General features: G+C 45.8%; 1 protein-coding gene across 1 annotated transcript; it reads right to left on the bottom strand.

Annotated features, from left to right (window-relative positions):
• Positions 1 to 4,847: 4,847 nt before the first annotated feature.
• LOC142563746 (sulfotransferase 1A2-like) lies at positions 4,848 to 21,061 on the bottom strand. Its single transcript, XM_075674347.1, has 6 exons — positions 20,336 to 21,061; positions 19,576 to 19,787; positions 18,072 to 18,198; positions 17,359 to 17,453; positions 14,657 to 14,840; positions 4,848 to 7,854 (listed from the first exon to the last, which is right to left on the bottom strand). Exons 1-6 carry the CDS (start codon positions 20,769 to 20,771, stop codon positions 7,709 to 7,711), a joined length of 1,200 nt encoding a protein of 399 aa, XP_075530462.1. The 5' UTR covers positions 20,772 to 21,061; the 3' UTR covers positions 4,848 to 7,708.
• Between the last annotated feature and the right edge of the window lie 137 nt (positions 21,062 to 21,198).

Here is a 21,198-nt window from a genome sequence, read left to right on the forward strand (position 1 = left end):
TTCCAACCTACCATATTGGCGCACTTACTGCGTTCTTGAGCCGCTGGGCGCAGGGGCCAGTGTGGCAGTGCGTTATTGAAGCGCTTTTTATTTGCAATAGAAGGCTGGAAGGAAGGGTGGGGGTGCTTGCACAGAAAGCCGAGGGGGATGCTTCGAAGCATTGTCTAGCATTCACAGTATGAGCGAGTTACTAAATGAATGATTGGGCTCCGCCAACAGGCGCCCGCTGAGCGGCGGCGTCTAGAATTGCTCGTAGATAGAGCGGGGCGTGCCACTTTTGACGGAGCTCGACGTCTCTGCGCAGGCGCGAGTAAGAGCGGGCGGGAGAGAGAAAATCTGCGGGCTTTTGCTCCTTACTCAGTCTAGGCACTACGGAGGAGGTTTCTTAGAGCGCGTTGTATTCGTTTGTCCCCTAGACATGCCGGCATTGCTGCACTCATCTCTTCCGTCTCCTTTTCAAAAATCACTTCACACACACGGCATTGCGGAGTTCGGTCGAGTTGGTTTATACGCTCCGCCGCTGGCTGCCCGCGCGGTGAGGCAGTGGGCGCGGACGCCGCTAGGTGATCGCTGTGTCTGAAGGGACAATGTTCTGACTGGTGTTTTATAAGTCGCGGGTCGCTTTTGTCGTCGCGACGATAGATCGGATTTTTTACGAGCACTGCTCTAGGAGGGCACATGTAACCGGCAAACGGACGCCTCAGGAGAGCACCTGAGGTTATATTAAAGCAGGCGGCACAGGATCTCCAGGGCACCCAAGCGGTAGCGGGGCGATCAAAGCTGGAAGCCGGGCGGCCCGTGGGTTGGGGCCTCTGCGAGCGCCAACCCACAGACCAGTCCGGCTTTTAGCTTTGATATCCCCGTTGCCGCTATGGTGTCCTGGAGGCGCCGCCAATAATGCGAAGTAATGACAGGTTGTTTTCATTAGTAAAAACATGATCGATTAAATATGATTGCCTTGAGCCGCCAACTTGCGATGCTAAGTTCAGCACAACCGCGCCCCGCGACTTCTGCCGGCACGCCTAGGGACAAGCGCACACACCGCGCGCGAAGAAACTCCTCCGTAGTACCTAGGCAGAGTCGTATTTTCAAGGAGCAAAACTCCCCACATTTCCTCTCTCGCACCCGCTCTCTCTCGCGCATGCGCGCAAACGCTCGTCGTCTCCGCAAGTTCCGCGCCCCGCTGTACCTACGAGCAGTTGGAAATACGCCACCCGGACAGGTATTTACAATTCCTAGTAGGTACAGCGGGGCGTGGTACTCGCAGAGACGACGGACGTTTGCGCGCATGCGCGAGGGAGAGAGGAAATGCGGGGACTTTTGCTCCTTGAATATACGATCTTGCCTAGGCACTACGGAGGAGTTTCTAAGCGCGTGTTGTATGCGTTTGACCCTAGGTGTGCTGGCAGAAGTCGCGGTAGTGCTGAACTCGGCATCACAAGTTGGCTGCTGGACGTAGTTATAATTACTCAATCGTGTTTATTTACTAATTAAAACAACGTGTATTATTTCGCATTATTGGCGTCGCCTCCAGCTCACCAAGCGACAACGGGGACATCAAAGCTAGAACCCTGACTGGTCCGTGGGTTGGGGCTCGCCGAAGCTTGTGCGTGCCAGGGCAGTATAAGATCGGCTGTCCGCTATCGCGGGCAGCCATTATCTTATGCGAACACCCACTGGCACGCTTCGGCCTCCGCGGCCAACGAACCGCCCTGCTTCTAGCTTTGAGCCCCCCGCTACCGCTTGGGTGCCCTGGAGATTTTGCGCCGCCTGCTTTAATATAAGCTCAGGTGCTCTCCTGAGGCCTCCGCTTGTCAGTTACATGTGCCCTCCTGGAGCAGTGCTTGTAAAAAATGCACTATATCGTCGCGACATACACCAGTCAGAACCTTGCCCCTTCAGACACAGCGATCACCAAATGTCCGTGCACACTGCCTCACTGCGCGGGCAGCCAGCGGCGGAGCGTAAACAAACTGGACCACGCACTCCGCCACGCCGGTATGCGTAGGGGACAAACACACTCAACACGCGTTAAGAAACCTCCTCCGATGTGCCTAGGCAGACTCACATATTCATAGCAAAGGCCCCCAGATTTTCTCTCGCCCCCACTCTTACTCACGCCTGCGCAGAAACGTCGAGCGCCGTGAGAAACGCCACATCGCGTTGTACCTACTAGCAATTGTAAAAACACAACCCCCCGAACCTGCCACCCACCCTTTCTCACACCCTAGAACAGAGTGCATGTGGGCTTTCTTCGGTGCGAATCGTCGCGTCGGCGCTCGGGGAGGCACCGCTGTGACCGCAGTTACTTTGAAACAGCTGTCTATAAGGACAGAATTGTAGCAGGCACGTTGCTTATAAATGTGCCATGCTTGTAGACTGCGAAGTCATCTAAAGAAATACTGCTTTATTGTTAAATTCGAGGCTCTGACTTACTAATGTTTGATCTTGGGCTGGTTGGTTCTGCGGCATATTTTGACAAAAACAGCATGTAGACGAAAAGGCGCTCTATTTTCGGAAAAATACGTAATTCCATTTCCATTCCGGGCAAAAGGTGCTCAATTCCATTGCCATTACATTCTTCCAAGCATTGTTGTTATTCTATTCCCATTCCATTCCAGGGTCACGAAAATGTGGAATGATTCCGGAGTCATTCCAATTCCGGAGTGGTTCAGACACCCAAGGCTCTCATGCACGTGCCAAGGCACATGCCAGCAGGCCTTTAACAGATGATTTCTACATTCGCATTGCAGCCCCATTCACTATCTTCCCAGCCTCTACCACAGCTTGGGTTGTATAGTAAAATTTGACGAAATATTTAATTTGCTATTGCAAATGCCTTCTCTGGAACTCATAAGCTTGTGAGAAATGCGTGCCCATCGAAGTTTTTTTTATGCAGACATATCCACTGTTGGCGTCCGGCCGATGCGGTGGCCCGAGTTGTCGACTATGTATGCGCTCCTCGTCGTGATACCATCGTGGCCACTGCATTGTTGCGATTCCAGCTTCGTGATCTTACTCCTGTAATGAAGTCATTCAAGCCTTCTGATTGAACCCAGTGGGACAGGTTGTCTAATAGCTTAGCTAACTAGAACTAGGTATGTGTTTGGGTCGTGCTGCCATCATGGTCGTTGAATCATTGTCATCCGACTCATGGTGTCGTCATCAAGCCATTGTCATACAGTCGACGTGCACTCACTGTCACACTGCCATAGTGACGCCGTCGTGGTCGTTCAATCGTCGTCTTTCCAGCTTCACGATCCAACTCGCCATGCTGTAGCCGTCACACCCACTCTGACCTAGTGGTCCAAGCTGTCTAATAGCTTACACCACTAGGTATGTTGCCGACGTCGTGATGCAGTCGTGGTTGTTGCATCGTCGTCATTCCAGCTTTGTCATCCGACTCTAGTAATGCCGTCGTCACAAAATTATCGTCATGCCGTCATTGTCCTATGGCCTTCGTTGTTCCATGCATGTCAATCTTTCTTCGTCATTGCATTATAATCATACTGTCATTCAATCGTCATTATGCTGCCCTTGTCATCGTCAGACAGTCGCTATCATGCCTCCCTTGTCAGACGGTCGTCGTAATGCTGTCTTGGTTGTGCCATCATAATTATACAGGCTTCCTGGTATCCTGGTAGACTCATCATACACTCGTCAAATTACTATCGTCCTCATGCCGTTGTCATCATCATACATTTGTTCTTACACCATTGTTGGCATGCTATCGTGGTTATTTTAACATCATTGTAACTCCAACATCTGATACTCGTCATGTCGTCATAATGCCATCGTCGTCATGCTGTCGTATTCCCATTGCCATCGTTTCAGTATCGTCATCTTATTGTCGTTATATCCAATGCATCCATTGTCATACCGTCTTGGTTGTGCCATCATTGTCATTCCTGCTTCTTCATCCATTTGTTGTCATGCCGTTGTCGTCACACCATCATCTTGATACAGTCATTCTGTTCTCCTCATGACGTCGTTGTTACATTGTCGTCATATAAGTGTTGCAATTTAAGAATAGACATCTCACTGTCGTCATGCCACTGTTATACACCTTTGCAGTTCTATAGATATCACTCATTTTTCGTTATTCCATCATCTCTGAATCAGCATCATACCAACCTCGTCATGCCTCCATGCTCATGGGCGACATTGGCATGAGAATGACATAGCAAAGTGGGACGATATTGGCAAATATGGAATATAGTCAATGCAATGAAAGTCTCAGAATTACCAATAAACATCACATAAACACGACTTCAGGAATATGGTCTGTCGCTACACTGCTCGAGTGCAATTCACATTACCATCAAGAGACATTGTGAGACGAGTTGTGCAGTAATATTTTTCTAATTGAAATGAGTTTTTTCTGACACTCTGACATTTATGAAATTTTTGCAGTCTCTTCCATGCAAGCAAAATTCATCAGCGACTATACTTAATTGCATAAGAGGTTAAATTTCGATATAACAAAAATTCAAAATGACGAAAATCGCAGATTTTACCAATGTCATTACTAGAGGTCTAATTATATATAATGTAATACCTTGTTGAAAATGATCAACTTGAAAAGTCACAATGCCATCTAAAGCCAGAGGGACAAAGTTTAGGCAAATTCCTGAATACCCATACTGGCTAAACCACCGTAACTGAAGCTCCCATAGACACTAGAGTCAGAGCTTCCTTTAGTAATTTTGTGTTATAAGCTATGTATGGAGGCAGGCTGCAGAGTGAGTCACTGTTGTGGCCACTATTGTGGCCCACCTGTTGCCTTGCAGGCGGTCTACTAGCAGAAGATACCTTACTGTGGGAACGTTACAAAATGACGACAAAGTAAAGAAAAACCAATGCAAATTGTGGTATGGCAACTTTATTCATTTTAATAAATACCCTATGCACCCACGATACCTGTACAGCCCAACACCCAATGCCTTTCCTTACATAAAATACACGTTACCTAACTGCAATGCTAAAATTTGACACTGCACATCAAACCTCACCGGTGACTCCTTAGAATGTGTGACCCTATGCAAGACGAACAGGCATAATACAATTGACAAAGGCAGTTGCGTGCACAGGAATCCATTAAACAAAATTATTGACGACTGTTAAAATGAAGTTTTAGCAAAGAGAGGGCTCAAGCAAGCTAGTGATTTTCCAATTCAAAAGATCACAGGAGTAGAACTCTGGCTTGTGAGCCTGGCATTACTTTTCTTGTCGTGTAGCTGAAGGCTGGCTAATTAGACAGGCAGCCATTATCCACGCAATATAAATATGGGCAACAATGTGCTAGTTTCTGCCCATCTAGGCAGTTTTCATGAACTTATGTAGTTGCCTCTTTCGAAAACCAGACAAGTGTTTGTTTTGGCTGGGATGACACACAGTGTTAAGAACGGCCAGCTGCAGTGAAAGTTTGCCAGCCATTTACGACAGCGGTGGCAACCTCATCTTGGAACGCCGCCACCAACCTCTAGCCACGGCGTGACTAAGTCGACTTTGTGTCAGGAACAATGCGCGCATCCTCCATTCTCCGTCGCTTCAGCTAGGATGCGTTTGACGAAGCAGGCTTTGTGCTGAAACCGCCACCGTTACGCTCTAGCCTCGTCGCCGTTGTGACTGAAGGAGTTCGACGAAACAGGCTTTGTGCGCAACACGACAACGTGGACCTAATCTGCTACGGGTGGGGGAGTTGCCGCGGGAAAGCCGACGAAGGCTCCTTCCCACGCGCCGACCAAGACGCAGGACAATGTGCTAGCTGGGCGCGCTACCCGGAACGGCTCCGAGTTCTACAAAATTCGTGTGGTGTCGATTTCGGACCGTGAACATGTGTGTGTGTGCGTGTGTGTGAGCCCTCATCCTCATCCAAATCGAGAGCCCGCCTCCTCTAAAAGGGCGGGTCATCTACAATGACGTTGAAATATGACGTCGAGCGGAGTGCATATAAGCAGCGATTGTCGGCTGCTAGTGTGTGCTCGTTGTCGTGCTAGAAATGTACTCGTGAGCTGCGTGCTCGTTGTCGTGCTCAAAATGTACTCGTGAGCTGTGTGCTCGTAAGCTGTTTGCTGTGTGCTCGTCTTGCGGGCTCCATTCGGGAGTCACGCTAGACTGTCGATGTATCTCATGTTCAACTGTAAATAACATGTAAATAAATCCTGCTCTCCTAAGTCCCGACGAAGAGTCAAGCTCCTTCCCACAGCTACGACTGCCAAATCTTACATGTGAATGGCAGCGGGGAGACCGGCTTACAGCTCGTAGATCGCCTGACAACTCTAACAAATGGTAGCAGTGGCGAGCTCATACGATGAATCTTACAACAGACAACAGGCAGTCTGTGTCCAGCTTTTCAACTGCATTCGTCCATGTACCACACCCCCACGTCACCGAAGACCCATGCATGAAGGTACTCCCATCATTTCTCGCTCCTCTGTCTTCACTCCGCGTCAGAAGAAAAGCATGGCCGTTACTTCAAGAGTGCTGAGAATGTTGACAACTACGGCAGAACTAACTTAAATCGCGCACTTAGCCTATGGCTTAGCAGTCATTCGCCTAGTCTCCTGCATACCCAGCCTCGCTTTGGAGTGCATCATGCCAGGAAATATTTGGGAGGAGCTTGACTTGACTCCATGGAGGAGCTTGACTACCGTGCCATGGTTCGGAGTTGACCTTATCCGCAAAGAACTGGCCTGACATGAGCTGGACAGCACCGGTTCAAAGGAAGAGCTCATTCAGAGCCTCGAAATCAAAATTCACCAACGGCGTGAGGCAACGACGCTATCATACGGGGGTAAATCTGCTACCGCCGGCAACTCAGGTTTTACCCTTGACCCCGCGATGCTCAAAACTCTGGCACTTCTGTTTCAACAGATGCCACACCAGTCCACTACAGTTACCACACAGCCAGTTGTGCGGTCAGCGATTGCCTGCTTTGACAAGTCTTCAACACAAAATGTTAATGCCTGGCTGAATGACAGCCACCGTGTACAGCAGCTTGTCGTATGGGATGACGGTACCATCTATCTCATTGTCGCAAGTAAACTAAAAGGCACAGCTAGGAACTGGCACCTCGCTTTTGGAAATCACCATTCAACCTGAGAAATGTGGAGCGCCAAGTTAGACCAGGGGACTTGGTCATCCAGAGAGGGGTGGAATGTGGGTGATGTGCTTGGCCCAGTTTATGTGGGCTGCTACAGATGGTGCAGTGCGTCCTGCGCAGCAAGTAACTGTGCCGACATCGTCAGCTACTTGTTCTTCCCTTTCCGGAGGCCTGGTTTTTGCTTTGCTGTCTTTCTGCGATGGGTAGATCGCTCAAGCCATAGCCGCTGGCGTGTTCAGCCGGTGTTTTGCAAAGTGTAACGTTCACCCTCATTAAGCCGTTTACCTACAATGTGAGCCTTCCTGCCTTCAGCCCAAGCCTCACTGTATGCCGACCAGCTAAATGTATCATCTCGGAAAGGCATGTTGTTTCCAGCACCGAAGGAACTAAAACTTGACACAATACACTGCTGGGCTGTTTGCAAAACATATCAATTTAAAACCTAAATTTTTCAAAATTCCTGTAAACCTACGCATGTTAACAGTCCCAGCAAAGCACCTGTGTTGGCAGACGTTGCTGTACACTCGCAGTGAAAATCACAAGTTAGCTGTCACATTCTAACATAATTTCACAATTGAAATTCATAAAAAACTATAAGTGGGACTAGACAGCATCCTTCTCAGCTTCCTCGTCCGGTGGAAGCTCATAGACAAAGGTCAGGTCTGTGTTGCCGAACTTTTCCTCTAGCCAGGCGTCCATTTTGGCGTTCATCTCTGGCGTGAAGTAGTTCTTCCAGTCGCCAACGATTCCTGGATAACAAAATGCAGAAGATTGTGATGCAACTTTTCCTTCCCACTTAGAACACTATCTTAACTTTTATACAGGCTTACAGTACCGGTATATACGTAAATGGCTTTAGAAAGGGCTAGTATTAACTGTGATGTTGCAGAATGATTGTTTGCGGTGAACATGTGCTGCGAACGGCTGTGACCATGTGCATGTGCTTTATGCCTGTCATTCCCCTCTCCTCTATAATAGGAGCAACCCATATTTCCTGATTGCCTTTCTTTCATCTGTCTGCCTGTCTGTCCATGTGCACGTGTGTGAGGTCATCCATTGGTGACCCATATTGGTGACCCAAAAAGGCGCACAAAGGGCTGGAATTTACGGATGATTTGCCAGATGAAGAGACACTTCAGTTTTGAGACTTGAATATAAGGCTAAATGACAGCCACATGTGCTGGGCTTACAAGGTGCGGGGAAAGTAAGAAATTCCGCATTTTGACTGCGGTCACTAAAAAGTGATAAGCAGAGGTATTGCCTTGGCATGTGTCATCCAGGCAGTCAAAAGATAATGCCACCAGTTCATAACAGGAAGCCTTGCACCACATATAAACAGGCCGAGGAGTAGCGGATACCGAAAAGATAACACTGGAGATTAAGGACTATTGAAGAAAAGGCAAAGAAAAGAACAAAGAAAACTAAAGAACCTGTAATTTTACTGTAAAAACATTAACTAAAGAAAAGGTAGCACACTGGCACCAAGTCCAGGTGCTATTGTCTACCCCGCACAAACTGAAAAGAATATGCAAATAAGCCCGAGACAGAAAAGGAGCCAAGCCAAAATGGCTGTGAAACTAAATACACAGGTAAGCTTGTAGAAGGCACTAGAAGTGTTGTTCAAAAGATCCCCCTATCAAGCAGCAAGATATCCATAATACAGGCCAAGCGCTGTATAAATGAAAGGCTATGCGAACACAGGTACACATGCTAGCCAGCTGACTGCACTCAACCACTTTGTTACGAGCTGCAAATAGTGCAATTGTTCTGCCCTGCTAGTCAAAAGAAAGCCTGTTGTGAGCACAAAAAGTAAGTACGACAGAGATTTGGGAAGTGCTCATGATATCAGAACAAAAGAATGCATGCGTAAGCTTTAGGCGTGTGTGAATATTAAAAAATTTCAAATAAAAAATTAGTGTCCTATTTGAATTCGTCTTCAAATTCAGTATTTACTATTCGTAAATGCAAAGATATTTATTTTTTTCAAAATACTTTTCAAATATTTCAAAACATCAGCTGTGCCCAAATGCATTAAATATTGGAGCAAAACCACGGTAAATTTTCACCCCCGTGAGTATAGTATAGACATGAGAACTTGCATAGTGGAGCAGGCTTCGTCACTTAGGTAGTCATACTTTACAGGCTCTATAGCGATCATTCACACACTCTGTAGAGCCCCGTGCAACTGATAAACGACTTGTTTGCTCCTAATGCTCCATTTGTGCTTTTGATAAACATAGCTTCATAACATGCTTAAGATTACTGGGAGGTGAACACCATCTTGTATTAATTGTAATAACAACTGTTGATTACTATAAATCTATTAGAAAAGTATGCAATATTCGAGTCGCTCCTGGAACTACAGTCTACGTTCGTTACAACGGACCCATGTACAACAGACGTTTGGATATAACGGACCTTATTTCAGCCTTAGTTTGTCCTACCTATTTTATTAATGCAACGAACTTCGCTTTTAACGAACCGGGTTACAACAGACTATCAGCTACAGCGGACGAAATTAGCGGCAATTTTTGTCAAAGTTGGATGTATAAAACGGACTATCACTGTGCCGATGCGGGCTGGCAACTGACTTGCGAGGGACAGCCGACGATCGCAGCTCAATATCCCGCACACGAGAGAGGACGACGGCACCGAAACGCAACGTCTTCTACCATATGCGAGGCAAGGGGGGAGGGGGAGACGGCGAGAGAGAGAGGTTCGACTCCAGTGGCTGCTGCTTACGGCACGGCTGCCGTATCTTGGAAGCAATCTGCGATGTGGACAAAGTGCTCGGCCGCGTGGGCGCCGCATTGAGAGCGATCTGCAATGCGGACAAAGTGCACCCTGTGCCAGTAGCTTTGTATGTGCTGTGCTTTTGATGTTTACTTCCCATTGAAGCGAGAGACAGCACAAAAGTCAATTTGATCGCTGCTGCTGCACACTTATCTTGTGTAATTTGCTATTGCAATCGATGCTTCGCTTCTCAGGCGAAACTGCGACTTTTTTAATTTGTTTTTTCTTTTTACTTTGAATGTTCACCACTCACTCTTTGCAATAATGTTGTTAGACATAGCGACAAAAGTTCTGGAAGTGAGGCGTTTCGAATATTACGGACTTCGGATAAAAGGACGTTTTTTGTCAGACTATTCGGGTCCGTTGTAACGAGAGTCAACTGTATTCGATTCATATTTGATCTGGTCTCAAAAACCACTATTCGCACACCCCTAGAAACCATTCCTTTGATTCTGCGCACAAATGTTGAGCTACAATTTGTAACAAGTGCCCCTCTGAACCATCAGAAATGCAGGTCAACAGATGTCACATTCTTTTATTTGACAAAGGATTTCATGTTTTTCTTATTTCCTCACGTTTCTTCCCTATTTTTCTTGATTTATGTTTTGCGAATTGATTCATAATTTTTTGTGACGTAGCTGCTCACGTCGCCCACTTTACACCATATATGAATAAAGCGATGAAAGGGGCTATATTTGATGAAGAAGGAAAAGATGACAAAGAAGGAAAGAAGGATGCGGACGGGTGAAGCGTCATCCTTTTGCCAGTGTAAAACTCAGTGCAACAAAATCACGACCATATATTAACATCTGCTTCACTTGAATAAAATCGGCTGGTAATTTGTGCATTCATACCAGTGGTTATGTTGCGCCTTTTGGTTTGTTCTGTTCTCTGTTAAAAACATCGCACAAGAAAACTATAAACTATGCATGTATGTGTATGTGTGTGTGGATGTGTGTGAAAGGAAGAATACATTCATCAAACCAAGAGTCATAAGAAGCTACAAAGAAAATCCGTATGTGTTTTCCAGAAAGGAGTTTGGAAGTTGAAGAAAAATTTGTCCTAGTCTGTGGATAGAACCCAGGCTCAGTGCCTTTATGGTGAAGCTGCTTTATGATCTGTCAATATGTTCGGCTTCATAATACGACCTGCTAACCATTCTGGTTAGATCAGATTAGCAAAGGAAAGCCACATGTCTTGGGTTCTGTTCACAGATATGGATAAATTCTTTGTCAACTTCTGAGCTTTCTAACAAATTCGTACAGGCTTCCGTTGTAGATCTGCACATAAAAATCAGTTGTTGACATTCAAATTTTACATGACTTTTCTGAAAATTCTTGTCAAGAATTTTTTGAAGTTTCACTGTTAAGATGCTGGCTAAAGCGGCGAAGACTATGCAACTGCTAGCCCCAAATAATGAAGCTCCCATCTGACAATGAAACCATGTCAGAATGCTGCAGTCCACCAAGTTTAGACGCTGCCCCCAGTGCAGTCATTGGGCTAGACTAAAATGCAGTGCAACCACTGTGGTGGCGTAGTGGCTTTTGCGTTGCACTGCTAAGCCCAAGGGTGCAGGATCAAATCCCAGCCGCCGTAGCTGCATTCTGATGGGGGACAAGATGCAAAAATGACTGTGTAACGAACATTGTGTGCATGTTAGAGAACCCCAGGTGGTCAAAATTAATCCGCAGTCCCCCACTACAGAGTGCGTCACAATAATATTGTGGTTCTTGCTCGTAAAACACCAGAATTAGTTTTTTTTTTTACAATGCATTGCTGGTGTCAAGACAACACAAAAAGAATGACGAGGGCAAAAAGTTAGGTTAGACGTCCTTTCGTGGGAAAGCAGGACATTTAAAAGAATAAGTCTTATAAACTAGTCCCTGCTGCAAAGCCTTTTAAACCCTGTAGGTTTTCCTTGTAAATGTTTTCAGAAATGTTCCAACCACTGGGGCTGATACAATGAGACCTATTCTTGCACGAGGCCTCTGAGTGAATGAGCAATTTTTTTACCACCTGTTAAGGGAAGTTTCACCGCAGTTCTCATGCAGTGGGGTGTTTGGTGTCAGATGTCAAAGAACAACAATATTGCAGCTTGCATTTGAGGCACTGGTGAGAAAGTTCAGCCAATCCGGTGCTGGTGATGAGCTATCACTGAGAACAGCTAGCAGCACAGCCCTATCATGCCGTCGGAATGTGCATCCAAGCGCCACTGTTAGTGAAGTGGGCATAGTGTGCAGGGACATATTTCAGATATAATGGAGTGAATAGAAGTACTAAGCTGTGATATAGTGAGGCATTTGAAGAGGCTCGAGTATAGTGAAGGAGTTGCACCGGAATTGCACCAGAACGGTGAAGTAATTATGATGACTTGGATAGGTTTCGAGCAGTGAAAGAACAGGCCTCTAGGACTTCCATAAAGTGAGAGACTTCCCTTACAGTCTCTGACTTTCGGTACCTCCTCCTGTGTATCATTATGCTGTATTATGCCTTTTGTTTTAATAAACTTCCTTATTTATTCATTCACACAGCTTCACGGTCTTTGATGTGCAAGTTGTTTGGATTGGCATACATCTGGGAAGTTTCCTCTTACCTCAAAAGAAACAGCCCCAGTAGCGACATATTTTGCAAAGTTTCAGGCGCTCAAAACACTATGCAAGTTCCCAACCTGTATTACAAATAATGTAGCTTTGTAAGCCTCATAAAAGTGGAGTGAAAGTCGACACTTGCATACACAAATGCACACAATGCCCAAATAGTAATAAAGCCAACCCAAAAGACTTGTAGGCACAAAGCATGCTTTTGGAATCAATCCTGTTTCCTATGTTTGGTCAACACCACTTTCCCTGCAGCTTGCTGCTTAAGCGCAGTGCTGCATCTTCATGGCAAGGCACATTTCCCCGCCAAGTCGAAATTCACTGCACGACAAGTTGCACTGCCGTGAAGCCGCCACTGATGGGAAAATTTGGGTACAGCTTGCAACCACACTTTGCACTTGAATTTTTTTCATTTTTGGCAAACTCTATAGGCACGAAAATGCGGTAAGTGAAAAATGTAACCAATGATTGGCAGCAATTAATTAAAGAATGAGCTAATTGAAATTGTGCCAACATTGCTGTGTTGAAAAAAGGTTGCAGTTTTCCAGGGAAGGCAAAATACTGACAGTGATAGCAAAGCGCTGGACTATCACAGAACTAATTAAACAGATTTCAGTAATAAACTTTTCAGTCATTATTTTAGGGCACACATTGCAATTTAGAAAGAGGAGCTGGTGAGCTCGCAGGGCATATTAAAATGATTTCTGAACCTGGCCCCAGTCTCACCATATGCATTCAGAAATTGGGTAGCAAAATGTGTGGTGTTAAGGTAAAATTTTTCTTGCACTGCTGATGAAGGCATTTGTCAGCAAAAAAAAAAAAAAGAAGTCAGCAGAACAACCGTGCATTTTGACACAAGTCTGATGGCACTTATCTCGCAAGTGGTGCTATTTGAAAAATTCCTTTTATGTGGTTGTGCCATGAGAACTCACCAGCTTTGCATTAAAGTACAATATGTCCCCTAAACTGGCTATTTAAGAAGTTTGTGAAATTTGGTTAGCTATGCCTTTTTATTTATGGCGCAAGTAATGCCTGCCTGCTGCTTGAGTAATCCAACTTATAGGGTAGAATTTTGCTACCTGCCACAAGCGATTTTTTAGAAATTCTATTAAGATTATAAAGACGTAGAACATCCAGCACAGTCACCGATAGGTAATTTGAATGAGATGGGGACCAACTGACAGTTTGAATAAATTGGAGTCTGAAATATTGAATCCACCAGAAAATAGGTAACTTTTTTCCAAAAGTGGGCAAAAACTTGTCAATGTTTTGCTGCAAACACATACACTTGCCTGTGAGCTGGTCAGTATGTATTTCAATAATTGTCATGCTCACTGCAGATAGATGAAAGCATAGTCAATGTATGCACTGAATCTTCATCCTCTGGCAACGTTAAACAAAGATAGACTGTGCTCTATTAGTCAAATTATTGCAGATTTCTTTGCAACAATGTCTTGCACTTCCCTTAATTGCCATCCTTGTTGGTGAATGTATAGAGGGTGGAGCTGGCGCTACTTGAAGTTGCTTGATTATTTAGAGCAACAAAAATTAATAACAGCAGTCAATGAATTATTCCGTGACTGCACCACTTATTTAATTCACAAAGGAAAGAACGTTAGATGCGTGAACCTCGCAAGAGAAATCACAAATGCAGCGTTTTCAACCAAGTGGCTTGGCTTGACTTGTCCAATGGTTTAGGCATGGTTGGGGACTAGTAGATAAACTATGTTTTGCTAGCTTTGGATTCAAGGAGGCGCTAGTGAATATGCTCGTGATGTATTAAAAGAAATACTGCTCTTTCTGCTCCGTTAAATCGTTGAATTTGCGTGCAGTCGAACAGGCGGAGTACGATTTAACGAATGATGCACTGTAAGGCATCTGAAACTTTGGTAGTTCTTGCTCATTAAGCCTATGGGGCCAGTGGTGGTGCCGAGAAGCTGTTCGAGAGTCGAGCATGCCCAAATTGCTGGCCTAGATAACAGCAATAAAAAGAGGAAAATATATAGAAGGAAAAAAAAAAACAACAGAAATTCAGACAATATACAATAAAAAAAGTTATCCAGAAATACTACATTCTCTCTTTTTTTTTTTGTGCGTTGTGAACTGCTCGAAATGGAAGCATTTCAGCTTGCCTGGTTTGCCATGCTGATACACAACCTACCTTTCCTCATGAAGCCACCTTCTTGAAGGTTGACAAAGCCAAGCTTGCGCCAATGCTCGTAGTTGGCAGCCGGGTTGCGCACCATGTGGCTGAAGTTGCAGTGCTCGGCGATGGCCAACACCTCGTCGTCGCGTAGCGGCCGGCCCAGGAAGAGGGCTATCCTTTGAATGATGCTGCAGGCGTCCTGGCCATGCGTGGTCAAAATTGCATGATACCAGAATGAACACAAGCGGACTGCTGCACTTGTTGTGACAGAGCCACAGCTTTGGCAAGGTACAAAGCCTGGGCCGATCAGTTCACACCAGTCGATGCAACAGTGCAGAAATGCAATCGCACACAAACGCAGACTGACAAATAACTTAGGCCTGCTTGATTTTTTACGCTATGCTAAGTCACTCACAGAAGCTGCAGTGCTGAGTGTTGAGGAACTGTTTAAGTAGTTGGAAACAGGTTGCAACACGGCACTATGCCTGAGCACAGCATCTAAAACCTCAGATGCGACACAGCTCTCGCATAACAGCATGCGGCTCTCAAAGAGCTGGTTGGTGTTCCGCTACACAAGTTACTTGTGTGAGAGCTCATGCCCTTTACAGAGAAAGTTGTGCCGCCGACAACAAAATTTGGCGAAAGAGTCAAAGAAAGTGATTTGCTTCGAAACGGGAGAAAGGGCCAAATAGATAAATTCCCTTTATTAAAGAGATGATGCGCTTGAAAGCACGAATTTGCTGCAGTTAGTATATTAAATTAGTTGTTTCACTGCATAATTCCATAGATAACACTGCCTGTAACCGAGACTTCTGCTTTGGTAGTTCAGATGGCTACATGCATGTGTTGACTTGTTATACGTGTGCTCTCCTAGGTTGAGCCATGTCGGGTGATGACGTAGCTTCCGTGATATGAAAGTGTGCGAGGAACCTCAAGAAAAACCATTTCTGCAGTTAGCACACAGCATGGTATTCTAAACCTCTTGCTTTGCCCCCCCTCCCCCTTCTTTTTCTTGTCACTCTTCTTATATACTATTCGTACAAAAGAAAATGGTTCCTTCATGTGAATTCCTTTCAGATGATAGGAGCAGCCCAGTGCTTGCAATCAAAAGGCATAAATTATATTAATTTACTAGGTTTATGCCCCAAAGTAATGCGGGGACCATGAGGAACATTGTAGGGTAAGGGTTGATATCAAGGCGAAAGCCCTAAGGGTCAAAATCCGCTGTCTAGCATTATCGAAAAACTGACCATCCAGCATTATGGCAACAAAATTCAGTGGCACCAACATTGATAGTGCCACCCATGACTATTAGTGGGGCTTGAACCCACAACCTTTGGTGGGAGTCAAACCAACAACCACTGATGGGAGTCCAACTCACGACCTTTGGTGTTAAACAGGGCAGAGTTATTGAAGGTACCCAAACCCATGACCTTTGGTGGGACCAAAATTCAATGGCACCAACATGTATGGTGCCACATCGTGGGAGTTGAACCCACGACTTTTGGTGTCAATTAAGGCAAAGTTAACACACAGTTAATTAAGATGTAGTTAATTAAGGCACTCCAACCCACAACCATTGGTGGGAGTCGAACCGACAACCTTTTGTGTTAATTAAGGCAAAGTTAATTAAGGCACTTGAACCCGCAACCTTTGGTGGGACCAAAATTCAGTGACACCAAAATTGCTAGTGCCATCTTTGATGGTCGAACCCATAGCCTCTGATGGGAGTCGAACCCATGACCTTTGGCGATAATAAGGGTCAATTGAGGTACAGTTAATTAAGGTAGAGTTAATTAGGGCACTTCAACCTACAACCATTGGTGGGGCTTCAGATTATTTGGTATTTCAGGCAACTGCTGCTGAGTTTGAATAATCTCTCAGCTACGCAATATTGTTTCACATTTGTGTGTACACTCTGGTCCCCCAACTGCACCCTCACCTAATAATCATGGCCGCTTTATAAATGAATACATACGGTATTATTTTGTATGTACAGCCTACGGTATTGTTCGAAAAAGTGCTTGCTCTATTCCCAAACATTATGAAATCCCTGCCACTCCTGCTGCATGCAGTATACATGAACATCACTGTTACTAGGCAGGTTTCTATAGATGCCATGACTAAGCTGTGCCTCTTACAGAAACAAAAACACAGGAATCTCAACATTGGTAAAGCAGGAACACATGTGGTAGCAGGAAATGACACCACTGCTCCGGTACTATGGTCTCCGCGATCCGGTGACCTAACCTGATCTCGGAAGCCCTGCCAGTACCAAAGCTCAGTGAAAAGATGGACAGGACATGGAAGGCATTATCCCATGTAGGCATAGGGACACAACTTTGGGCACAGTAAGAACAAAAAGAGGAAGGCCTTCAAGGTTGCAATAGAGGAAGCCCACGATTTGTCTGTGGTGTGTGTGTGCTTGCAGTTTTAATGACACAGCGGCAGCTTAGGTCATACTGTGCGAAGGCAAGTGTTGTAGATGTTATCACAAGTCTTTTTTAACTTTTGATTGTTGATAACTTGATTGTTGATAACTTTGCTTACACAAAGCGCACTCAAAATCTTTTGGTTGTAAAAGATTTGTCAGGCTCCGATACTAGACGCATTCTATGATATTAAAGAAGGTTGTGACACACTGCCTAGCACAGACTTCCGAATGTGGAGATTGAAATAAACAACCTTGTTTAGACACCGCTGTGAGTGAACATTACCTTGTGGAGATCTTCATACGAGATGATGAGCACATTGGGATCATTTCTGTGTTCCCACCATTCGAGATAGTGCTTCCAGATGGGTCCGTAAGACACTACAGGAATGACAAAGCAAGATTAGCTCTGCAGATAGCAAGAGCGTGAATGTATTGAGTTGATATCGCAAACATATAGTGTGCTTGATACACATAGCTTAGCATGCAGGTTTGCAATCACACAGCAGTAAAGATCTCGTCTATACAGAAATCAATGCAGTATCGAAAAATTATCAGGAAAGTGTGAACGCCCAGGCTTGCTGGTGAGACACTTTCAAACTGAATGGTGAAGAGCCGAGAACCACACTTATGCGATAAAATTTTTCTTGAAATAGACAGCATTTGTGTCAATCCATGTCAACATTGATGATCTATTTGTTTTAAAGAAATGTTCTTATATTGTGTTTTGTCCTTGTCAAATACAAGTGCACTCTCTTTCAAAACAGCTTGTTGTTTGAAGTCAGCTTTAGGAGCATAGGTATTCTGTTTCTCTACTTTGAGCATGCATTGTTCTGTTCTGAAGAGAACATTCAAATGCTCTTCATGCCAAAGATCTTTCAGTGAGTTCCAGTGAACTAAATATGGAACACAGACTTCTTACATTGCACAAACACACACAAAAAAAGCTTTCAAGAGATGGCTCTATGGCCTACATGCCAATTTGCCAATGATTCTTACCATGTCCCTTCAGGAACGATTCAAAGAAATCCTTGAAGCTTCCCTCATATCCTGTCTCTTTGATGAGCCTAGTGAAGTGGTATAGTGACACGCACACATCCTTGGGGTTCCGCATAATGTAGATAATCTGAGAAGAGAAGCAACAGCACTTGGCAAATACAGTTTTATTTATTTTTTTAGAAGGGGAGGGGTAATTTTTTACACATAGCAGTACTATTCTGCCATCAATGATCAACCTGCCTGACAGACTAAGCTACGCACATCTCAAACACTTAAAAAAAAAAGAAACGGGCATCCCAAGTGGCATCTACATTTATGCCACAAGTGGCATCACATTTCTAGCACATCGCATCTGTGGAAGTGGTGGTAAAGCTCTATGAAGGCAAACCACATTGGAGACATTTAGCCTGTCTGCTATTCCGGCAAACGGGGGCCGTTTGGTCAGATTGCCGGATTTACAGGGGTGTAAACGTGAGCGGCCGGAGTGGTGCAGCTTCCTGGTGGCGTGGTGTTCAACCGGACAAACACAGAGCTAAAGTTGCATTAACCCACTATATCCTGCTTCACTCCTGGTGCAAATTTTCGGCAGCGGCCTAACTGTAAACACGATTACGCCGCTGTCGAAAATTTACCCCAGCAGCTAAGCAGAATACAGTAATTCGCTTTGCGTTTGTGTGGTTGAGCTTTGCACCACCAGCTGGCGCCACCAATCTGGCCGCTCATGTTTATACCCCCCTCATCTAGCAAACCGCCCGCGCTTGCCAGAATACTGGACGCACAAAAATCCTCTATTAATGCAGTGAGAGAGGGTAGTCCAGGACGGGGCGAGTTGTCTCATGGGGCGAGTTGTCTCATAAGGTGCACAGAAATGCTGGCATAATGCCTTCACGGCAAGAGGAAGTACGAGGCGGCTGCTGGTGTGTGCTCTCCACCATTCACCGGCAGAAGAATGGACTCGCTGGAAGTGGGTTTTGGCTCCTTTCGTATGCAGAGAAACGCACTAGATGTAAATGCCGTTGCACAAGTACATTAGCCTGATGTGGTATGACAGCAAATGAGATTCGTTACTGCTGCATTTGTGTAACGACGGTGCTCCAGACGAACAAGTTGACCTGACAAATACTATGTATGTGTGAACCATAATGCTTTCATTTTGTACACTTGTGCACACAATTTAGCTGTGTTTTTCTTTCCACTTTCTGTATTTTCCTGTAGGTATATTTCAAAGTGTACTGAAAGTGAATTTCATGTCAAGGCGTCAAGCCGCGTTATTTGTGGCTTTGTGCACGTGCGCCTGACATCACATCATTTATGTAAAATAAACCAATTGAGTAGAAGTAGGTCTAAAAAAGTTACGCATAAAATAAAAGCGATGAGCTGAGGCCATCTGAAGTATGGAAAGGGCGACGCTTTTGATGTCACCTGAAAACCTAAACCAGTGCTTCCTCATGATATGAGGACATGTAGGGAAAGACACAGGCGAAGGAAAGGCCAGCACACACACCTTTGGGTTTTCTGTGCGTATAGACTCTGGTAGCAGGGAGTAAGGGAGGTGCGTCTTGACCATGCGGGTGTCTGGAGAACTCTCGATGGTCGAAACGCCGGGGTAGAAGTACTCGAGGAAGGGGAACCGCTGCTCCATGTTGCGTTCTGACGCAGACCGAAAGTCAAGCCCCGTCACAATGAGGTAAACGATCTCCTGCACCCACGTCGTACCTGGATATTCAATGATGACAGTAAGCCACATCAGTTGACATCAGCGTAGTTGCTATCTTGTTTGATACACTTAAGGCGCACGCACATTCTATGTCAGTTTCCCATCACCGGATTACTTTTCCATCCGTCAAGGTTCCGACCAAGATACTGTGATCTATAAATAAATAAATAAATAAATAAATAAATAAATAAATAAGAAGAGAGATGTTTCAAAGCTTCTTTGAAAGAACCACTGAAGAAACTCTGGCTTTTACACAGTTGACCTTTGGACTTGCAGAAACTGACGTGTTTCGGTTGATATACGAGCACCCAAACACAGACACACTTCACTAACCACAAGCGAAGATCTCACAGAAGGAAGCAGCTGGCGAGTTTAGCCTTTCCAAATAGCGAAAATTGAGACCCGTGACAGGATTGCAGCAGTACTAGCGGATCGACGGCAAAAATATCAAGACTAGTTCGGCGGCGGAACGTCGACAACAAACGCAGACATCACCTCTACACGGCGAACGCCTGACAACCACCGCCATCCGCTCGGGCGCCCTCACCAGTCTTGGGGAACGACACGACGTAGACGTCGTCCGGTCGGGCCTTGAGCGCCTGGACCCTGGGCAGCGACCTGATGACAATGCCCGGGAACACGTAGCCGCGGTAGTTGTAGAAGTACATGTTCGACGCGTAGTTGTCGTCTCGCGGCAGCATGACGCACTCGCGAAACAGCTCGCTGTGCTCGGCCTGCCGCCGCCGCTTGAAGTACAGCGCGGCCGCCAGCGTGCCCCCGAACAGGGCCGTCGAGAAGAGCCTCTTGGCGAGCTTGTATCGACGAGCGTCGTATCCTTCGCCGTTGCGCGGCTGCTGCTGCTCGCAGTAGAAACGCCGCGGCCGCGCGATCGTCGGAATCGCTGTGCGACGGCACATTTCCGCGACGGACCGCCGAGGCAGCGCTACCCTGAACCCGGTGGCGACACTTCGAACCGGCAACATGACTGTCACGCTGACGACGGTCGGACCGTCGCGGTCGCTCGAACTGTTGGGTCGCTAGGCAGCTGCTGTCTTCGGACGGCGACGCGTACTGCTGTGACCCCGAAGTCCGAAACGGCGAAGGTTCAAAGCGTCGCAAGAAGGACGACGCGGCGAATGCGGAGGACGGACAGCCAAGTCATCGACGTCTTTTCACTGAGGAGCCGATACCAAGGCTGCTCTCAGTACGGAATTAACGCCCGCTCACACGAACTAGGTTGTAAATCCGAATCTGAATTTCGTGGGCGCGGCCATTAATGCAAACACAGCACCGCAGTAAGTCGTAACGAACAATTTAATAAGCTCATAAAAAGCTGAACATGAAGTAAGTAAATTATTTTCGCATGCTAAGAAATTTACTTGTTTTAGGATTACGTTTAGTTTGTTATCA

The sequence above is a fragment of the Dermacentor variabilis genome, chromosome 11 (assembly GCF_050947875.1).
Source record: "Dermacentor variabilis isolate Ectoservices chromosome 11, ASM5094787v1, whole genome shotgun sequence".
Lineage (NCBI taxonomy): Eukaryota > Metazoa > Arthropoda > Arachnida > Ixodida > Ixodidae > Dermacentor > Dermacentor variabilis.

Bases quoted from the DNA above. Each gene is read 5' to 3' on its own strand.
- LOC142563746 (XM_075674347.1), bottom strand. From the start codon at position 20,771: ATGTTGCCGGTTCGAAGTGTCGCCACCGGGTTCAGGGTAGCGCTGCCT. The intron at 19,788-20,335 runs GTGAGGGCGCCC...TTGAATATCCAG, and splicing joins CGTGTCGTTCCCCAAGACTG to GTACGACGTGGGTGCAGGAG. The intron at 17,454-18,071 runs GTAAGAATCATT...TCATTCCTGTAG, and splicing joins ATCGTTCCTGAAGGGACATG to TGTCTTACGGACCCATCTGG.